Genomic DNA, 8,549 nt, shown 5'->3' with positions numbered 1-8,549 from the left:
ATATGATTCCCCCCCCTTGTCGAAATTTGTTTTATGTTTAGATTTGGTCGAGGGGGTCCAGCTTGTTTTGTTGCCAATTTAGCTCGATTTGATCGCTGACTAAATGGAACTTCTTTTAAGGACCGCACTGACTTGCTTTCCACATCCATCTCACCTCAGAAACTGAGAGGATCGAACGCAACTTTGCCGCGCTTCGCAGTGACGTAAGCACGTTAGGGCAAGCCCCCCCCCCCGGAACCCATAGAGATTGCATTGAAGTGTCAGTTAGGAGAAAAATATCTATTAACATGGGACTCTATCAGTGAACTCTTGGGCGATTTTCAACGTGACTGAAATCGCCCCAAAAGGGGCGGTACTCTAGAAGCAAGACCACCCTGATTGGACAATGATACCCAGAGACAGATTAAAACGGCCTAGAGCAGCGCTGGTGAAAGTTTGTTTAAAAAAAAGAAAAAAACTTTTTTTTTTCGTTTTGGCAATGCGTCGCCCAATCGCCCTTATGCACCACCCGCCCTTGTATGGCAGGTATCCGGTCATTTAGCACAAAAGTCTTTTTGCACATGTCTTTTCACACAAGTTCTAAGTACATTTAATCTTTATTATAAATACCTATTGATCATGTTTTTAAGATGTTTGATGGATTTTTTTAATGAAAGTTGTGATTGTATTTTGCCACTCTGCTATGTTACTCATAGGGTGGCTGTTTCCATAACAGTCTCCAGTCAGGAGACTGCGACTTAAAACTGACTCAGCTAAACTTGTTTCTTGCACATGTTCAATTAAAAGGAACAAGAGGACTGCAAAAGTGAAAATTTTCACCATCTATCCCATTGTTTTAGACAGGACTTTAGATTTGTGCTGAATGACTTTAGATTTGTGCTAAATGACTTCAGATTTGTGCTAAATGACTTGTGCAAAAAGACTTTGGTGCTAAATGACTGTACCGTAAATCCTATAATATAGCTTCAGCATTCTCAGTCATAATATTGCTCTTGCTTAAAATTAAATAAACCTGTTTGGTTAATTAATGTTAGATTTGGATTCTTCTTCTGCTTTCTGTTGTTTCAAATATTTCCAGGAAAAGACATGGACAGCAGCCATGAGTTCCACATGGATCACAGCCTGGGCCTCACTGAAGGGCTCGGGAGGCTTTTTGATCGTGGTGACAACTGCGATTTCAGCATTCTGGTCCGAGACCTCAATGAAGACAAAGTGGGACAGAAAACATTTTGTGTCCATCGGCTAATTTTCTTTCTCTACCCTCAATTTAATATCTCTAATAGCTCCAACAACCTCACAATTGAAGTTAGCCAACCCTGCCATCCCCATATCTCCAGCTTCTTGAGGTATGTTTGAATGATTGAAATAACCCCTCCAGTGAGATTCTAGATTTAAGATCTCATGACATGAAATTCTTTCCAGGTATCTGTACACACGCAAGATTGACATCACCATCTCATCAGCCCAGTGCCTACACCAGCTATCCTATATTTATCAGCTGTATCAGCTTTTGGAGGAGATAGGCAAAGTCTTTACCTTGCTCCTTCATCAGGACAGTACCTTCCAGACCCAAGTGTCCCTATATGAGTATGGTGTCCGTACAAAGGACATGCTGCTTCAGGAAAATGTTCTTCAGTACCTCTCCTGGAACTTTGAATTCCTTGTTGCCTCTCCAGTGTGGAAAATTGTCTCCATACACCTGATAGAGGCACTTCTGTCTCGTTCAGATTTAGTGGTGAAGGATGAGTTTTTTGTGCTTCAGGCCCTAGAAGACTCAATGAAAGAGAAAGGAGAGACAGTTAGTATAGAAGACAAGGTCAACCTACTGAGTCACATCCGCTTCCCCATGATTCCAGTAGAAAAACTTTATGATTTTCAGTACAGCTCAGGCATGTACCAAGGCAATGAAGTGTTTTACCACAGTGCTTTGCTGAAAGGCTTCCAATTCAATACACTGCCTTTCTCAAAGATCAAAGAGCATTTCAATAACTTTGAAGACTATCTGCCTAGGATATACACTGCTGAGCCATGGAGCACTATCATCAATTACACTTCCAACAGTGGCTCAAACAATTACTATGACTCTCGTTATAACACACATTATGGCTATAATTCTCTCTCATTTATGACTCCTGTCCATAACAGTGTGATTTACAGGCACCAAACAATCAACTGGCAGGTGCAGGTTCTTCAGAATAAATGGGAATGCTCTCAGCAAGGTTTCTACTGTGACTCTTTGCCTGTAGCCAGACTTTTAAGCCAATACAGTGTGAGGAATTATGAGAGCACTGTTCGCTTCAACAACAAGCTGATTCTCTCATGCAGGGCTGAAAACCTTGTGTTCCATGTCCAAGATTTTAAAAGTGGTAAAGCTATAGTTCCAACCAACAGCAGTATGGATCTGCCTCATCCCTGCCCTGATGACTATAGCTTTACTTTTGTTGTGCGTCCAGAGTACATTTGATTACATTCTCCTGCACACTAATAGGTCTTTGCTTGCATTTCTTTTTCAATTTTCTAACAGATTATTGGCATGCCATTGTTAGTGATTTCTTTGTTAGTGATTTCAGCAAAGATTTCTCAACTGTAAATGTGAAAAAAAAATCCACATGATCAAATTAAAGGTTGCTGAACTTCACCATACAAACACTATGAGTCTATCAACTAATGTTTTCAATCTTTGTGTTATTGCAGACCAGTAGTTGGCCAGTTGTGAGCAAAGTGCTGTCCTTTAAGTCCAAAATAAAGTATGATGTACACACACATAAATTACTAAGTAACACATTATACAGTAAATAGGACATTATATAAAATCTATATAAAAGAAAAAAGCAATTCAAAAAGAGGAAATAAACTTATTGTACATAAGGTAATTATTGACATAGGCCTCATGTTGAAAAAGAAAGAAAGATAAAAGGGGTGAGGGGGATTTAGCTGAAAATGGGGGAGTCTCGATGAAACTTAAACCTTAGGATCATGCAATGAACAAGAGCAGTTGGTTGCAAGGCCTAACAGGTGAAAAAGTAACTGAGGACATTGGAAAAATACTTGGCCAATTGTGAGCAAAGTGCTGTCCTTTAAGTCCAAAATAAAATAAAGTATGATATACAACAAAAGAAATGACTAGAAACTTACTGTCACTGAAATTTGGAAGTATGACTATATTGTCTACGTTTAATCTGAATGTTAGTATTAGATCAAGGGTGTGACCACCATTATGGGTCGGTCCTATGACATTCTGCTTAATCCCGACTGAATCTAAGATGGACACAAACGCTGTTTTTAAAGGGTCTTCTGGGTTATCGAAGTGAATATTAAAATCTCTGACAACTAAAGCTTTGTCTAAGGAAATAACCAGATCTGAGGCAAAATCTCCCCCCCCCCCCCCCCCCCCCCCAATCTGTCCCTCTGAGTTACATGTTGATCCTGGGATTGAGATGCTGGCCTCTTCTGCCCCTCGGACCTGCTTGATCCATCCTGGTGCCCTGTGTCTGGTCAGAGTTTTATCACACCGCTCCTGTGAAGGACGGCCCCATGAGGACAGTTGAGGGTTATACCTATTAAAACTGTTAATATTATAGTCAGGCTGTCTGTTGTTGCCCAAATGAGGATGGGTTCCCTTTTGAGTCTGGTTCCTCTCAAGGTTTCTTCCTCATGTCGTCTGAGGGAGTTTTTCCTTGCCACCGTCGCCACAGGCTTGCTCATTGGGGATAGATTAGGGATAAAATTAGCTCATGTTTTAAGTCGTTCAAATTCTGTAAAGCTGCTTTGCGACAATGTTTATTGTTAAAAGCGCTATACAAATAAACTTGATTTGATTTGAAAAGACAGTACACACACATAAATTACTGAGCAACACATTATACAGTAAACAGGACATTGTAAAAAACTATACAAAAGAAAAAAACTATTCAAAAAAAGGAAATAAACTTTTTTTTTACATGTATTTTTATTATTTCAAAAGATATATATGTCACAGTACAGTATTATATTACACTCAAAGTCCTTATAACCCATATCCCACCCACAACATTCCTGCCGGGAAAGAAAAAAAAAACAAAAAAAAACAAAAAACACACAAACAACAAACAAAAATCACACAAGAGGGGAGGGGAGGGGAGGGCTCAGTTGAAAGTGTACAGTTTGCACTACACTACTGGGTCAAGCTATGAGGAAGGCAATGTGGTAAGTTCGTCAAAGTATGTCAGTAAAGGGTCCCAGGTTTTAAAGAACTTCCCTGTTGATCCTCTGAGGGTGAACTTAATCTTTTCAATTTTCAGAAACATCATCATGTCAGAGAGCCATGTTGAAGCTTTTGGTGAAGTTGCTGACTTCCATTCCATCAATATACGTCTCTTTGCAATTAAAGTAGCAAAAGCAACAATGTCTTCTTTGCGATTAGGCATTAAATAATCTCCACTCCCTGTGACCCCAAATATGGCTGTTATAAAAGTAGGTTGTAAATCTAAATCAAAGGCTTCATTTAAGATATCAAATACTGACGTCCAGAAGTCCTGAAGTCTTGGACACGACCAAAACATATGAGAGAGGTCTGCTCGGCCTTGTTTACAACGGTCACATAAGTCAGTTGTATTGGGATATATTTTTGCCATCTTGACTTTACTATAGTGCAAGCGGTGTAGGACTTTAAACTGAATTATATTTAACCGTGCGCAAGAAGTTGTCCCATTCACCCAACACAAAGCTCTGTCCCATGCTGCCTCTGGAATTTTTGTACCTAGTTCTTCTTCCCATTTTATTTTAATGCCATCCATAGAGATCTTGTTAGCTGCCATAATCAAATTATAAATTTTTGAAATTTGACCTCCAAAAATTAGAGGAATTTCCAATATATCCTCTACATGTGAGGGCGCTGGCAATTGAGGAAATGATGGAAAATGGGTTTGAATGAAATGACGTATCTGGAGATACCTGAAAAAGCTAGTTCTTGGAAATTGAAATTTGTTTACCAGCTCAGTGAAGCTTAGGAAAAACCCCTTTATGAAGAAATCTTTGCAAGTCTTAAGGCCCATGTGTTCCCATTGTTTGAAAGTGCCATCCAATCTGGAAGCTGGGAAAAGAGGGTTATCACAAATAGGGCTAAGCATGGAAAGCTCAGTCAAATGGAATGTTTGTCTAAATTGCATCCAAATTCTAAGCGTTGAAGTTATCACTGGGCTAAAACAGAAGCGTGAGGGGGAAAAGGGGAGTCTTGATGTAAGTAAAGCAGTGAGAGATGACCCTTTACAAAATTGTGCCTCAGCACGGCACCAGTCTATATTAGGGGATTGAAACCAATATAATATTTTTTGCAAATTTGCCGCCCAGTAATAAAACATAAAATTTGGAAGAGCCAGTCCTCCACTTTGCTTAGGCCTTTCAAGGAATATTTTACGAATTCTTGAAATTTTACCTCCCCATACAAAACTTAAAATTAACCCATCTAGGGAGCGGAAGAAAGATTTCGGGAGAAAAAATGGAATACTTTGAAATAAGTATAAAAACCTTGGCAGCACATTCATCTTGATACAGTTAATTTTCCCAGCTAATGACAAATAAATAGTGCTCCATCGTTGAAGATCAGATTTTAATTTTTCAAGTAAAGGAGTGAAATTGCCCTCATACAGACCAGAAAATGTAGGGGTAATATTAATTCCCAAGTATTTAAACCCAGATTCAGAAACACTAAAAGGTAAGTCAGCCTCTTTGATTGTATGGGTTTTATCATTGATGGGGAAACACACGCTTTTTGAATAATTAATTTTGTATCCTGAAAATCTACTGAAATCCCCCAAAATACTCAAAATCACTGGTGTACCCAATGAGGGGTCTGTTACGTAAATTAGAAGATCGTCTGCATATAAAGAAATTTTATAATCTGTATCCATTCTTCTTATACCCTGTATAGACTGCGTGGTTCTGAGTTTTAGCGATAAAGGTTCTATTGCCAAAACAAATAGCAATGGGCTGAGAGGACAGCCTTGCCGTGTTCCTCTGGATAAAGGAAAATATTGAGAACAAACTTTATTAGTGACTACTGCAGCTTTTGGAGAGGAATATAACAGCCTCACCCAGGACACAAACTTGGGTCCAAACCCAAATTTAGTCAATACATAAAACAGGTAGTTGAATTCTAGTCTATCAAAGGCCTTCTCCGCGTCCAGGGAAACAACCGCCTCTGGTGTGTCCCCAGACGACGGAGAGTATACTACATTTAAGAGCCTGCGGATGTTAATGAATGAATGACGGCCCTTAACAAAACCTGTTTGGTCAGTTGAAACTATGCCTGTTATCACTGTATTTATTCTAGCAGCTAAAACCTTGGAGAGTATCTTCACATCCACATTTAACAGTGATATGGGTCTATAAGAGCTACAGTCTGTTGGTTCCTTGCCAGGTTTCAGCAGGACTGTGATAAGCGCTTCTGTGAGAGTTTGTGGAAGGGCAGACTTCTCAAATGAATGGTTGAACAGACTGAGTAGCAAAGGTGTTAGCTGTAAGGAAAATTTCTTATAAAATTCAACGGGAAAACCATCGGGTCCAGGCGTTTTTCCGCTCTGCATTTCTCTGATTGAGTTTTCTATTTCCTGCTTATCAAGGGGTCTCTCTAGATCTTCACATTGATCCTGTGAAATTGTTGGGATATTCAAATTTTCTAGAAATTCTTCCATGAACAGAGTGTCAGGGGGGGATTCTGTTGTGTATAATGTTGAGTAAAATTCCTTAAAAGTATTGTTAATTTCCAGGGGATCTACTGTCAATTCTTGATTATTTTTCCTAATAGTGGGTATAAGACGAGATGCTGACCTACCCTTCAGCTGGTGAGCAAGAAGGCGACCTGCCTTTTCACCATGTTCATAAAAAAATGTGCGTGACCGTAACAAGTTATACTCTGTTTTCTCTGTGGATAATAACTCATATTGAGTTTTAAGATTTAGTTTTTCTTTATATAGTTCTGGTGTTGGGGTCTTGGAGTATTGATTATCAATGTTTGAAATAGAATTAATTAGCCTTTCCTGTGTTTGTCTTCTATCTTTATTGCGTGATGCTGAAAATGATATAATTTGGCCCCTCAAAACAACTTTTAATGTTTCCCATAATAATGATGGTGATATAGAGTCAGTCTGATTGGTTAACAGAAAATCATCTATTGCTTTGGAGATGAACTTACAAAAATTTTTATCTGAAAGTAAAGCTGTGTTCAGCCTCCAGGTTGGTCGTGAAGAGTAATTAAGTGTAATGTTAACGTCAAGAATTACAGGTGCATGGTCAGATTCCACCATTGCTGAATATTGTACAGATTTAATAGAAGGTAGGAGACACTTGTCTATGAAAAAATAATCTATTCTTGAATATGACTGATGTACATGAGAGAAACAAGAAAATTCTTTTTTGCTGGGGTATAAAAACCTCCACGGATCTACACAACCTATGTGAGTCATGAGGCTAGAAAGGGCCCTGGACATCTTTGATGTGGGTATGACCCTGGGGTTTGAACGGTCCAGGGAGGTATCCATGACACAATTCATGTCCCCACCAAATATTAGACGTTGACTGTTCAAATCTGGTAATAAGGACATTATTTTCTTACAAAAATCAGCATCGTCCCAATTGGGGGCATAAATGCAAACTAACACCACAGGGCTGTGAAAAAGCCTACCTGACACTATGATATAACGTCCTTGGGGATCTGAAATTATATCAGAAGCTGTGAATAGTATTTTTTTATGAATTAATATTGCCGTTCCCCTATCCCTACTACTGAAAGATGAATGAAAGACTTGTCCTACCCAGTTTTTCCTGAGTAAGATTTGGTCTTGGATACGCAAATGCGTTTCCTGTAAAAATGCAATTTCAGTGCCCAGTCTTTTCAAGTGTGAAAATATACGGGCCCTTTTTACTGGACCATTCAGGCCTCTGACATTCCAACTAATAAACCGAACTCGTGACCCTCCAGCCATACCATTACTTCCTATGATCGCCTTTTCCTAATAATAGCAGAGCCTTAACAAGGGGGGAGGGGAGGGAAGGAGAGGAGAAAACAAACCGAAATCCCTGAGAAAGAAAACCCGGCCAACCCATACCCTGAACATATAAGAAAACACTAGGTTCATCTTTTGAACGACGATGAACCGCAGCCCTATTGTGGTTAAACTTCCAATTGTCCATGAAGCTTTAAGCTTACTAACATACATTAGGCTGCTCCCATTTGTGTCACTTTGACAAATAAACGCACATATTCAGCATATTCACTCCAAAAAAAAGAGAGGAGATAAATCAATAAATTGCAATCTAACATAAAGTAGGTTATGACATAGCTATAGGCTAATGATGATGAATGTAGGCTGTAACTGTAGTTCAAATCAAAATTATCATGCTCCATGAATAAAAAACAATAACAAAATTTGTTGTAATTAAACAAAACAAAAAAAAAAAATGAAGAGGGCATTATCGTTACAACCACTTTGCATGAGGTAGAAATAATGTCCAAAAATAAATAGACCAGGCCTGGTCTTCTTTAGCATTTCAGTCTGATATGAACTATTCTA

General features: G+C 38.9%; 1 protein-coding gene across 1 annotated transcript; it reads left to right on the top strand.

The window, feature by feature from the left end:
• Positions 1–518: 518 nt before the first annotated feature.
• Positions 519–2,464, top strand: LOC132869032 (galectin-3-binding protein B-like). The gene is made up of 3 exons (XM_060902390.1): positions 519–525; positions 1,079–1,346; positions 1,423–2,464. Exons 1-3 carry the CDS (start codon positions 519–521, stop codon positions 2,462–2,464), a joined length of 1,317 nt encoding a protein of 438 aa, XP_060758373.1.
• Positions 2,465–8,549: the final 6,085 nt, after the last annotated feature.

Source organism: Neoarius graeffei, chromosome 20 (assembly GCF_027579695.1).
Source record: "Neoarius graeffei isolate fNeoGra1 chromosome 20, fNeoGra1.pri, whole genome shotgun sequence".
Lineage (NCBI taxonomy): Eukaryota > Metazoa > Chordata > Actinopteri > Siluriformes > Ariidae > Neoarius > Neoarius graeffei.
The sequence above is the reverse complement of the archived record's forward strand: the minus strand, read 5'-3'. Positions and strand labels throughout refer to the sequence as shown.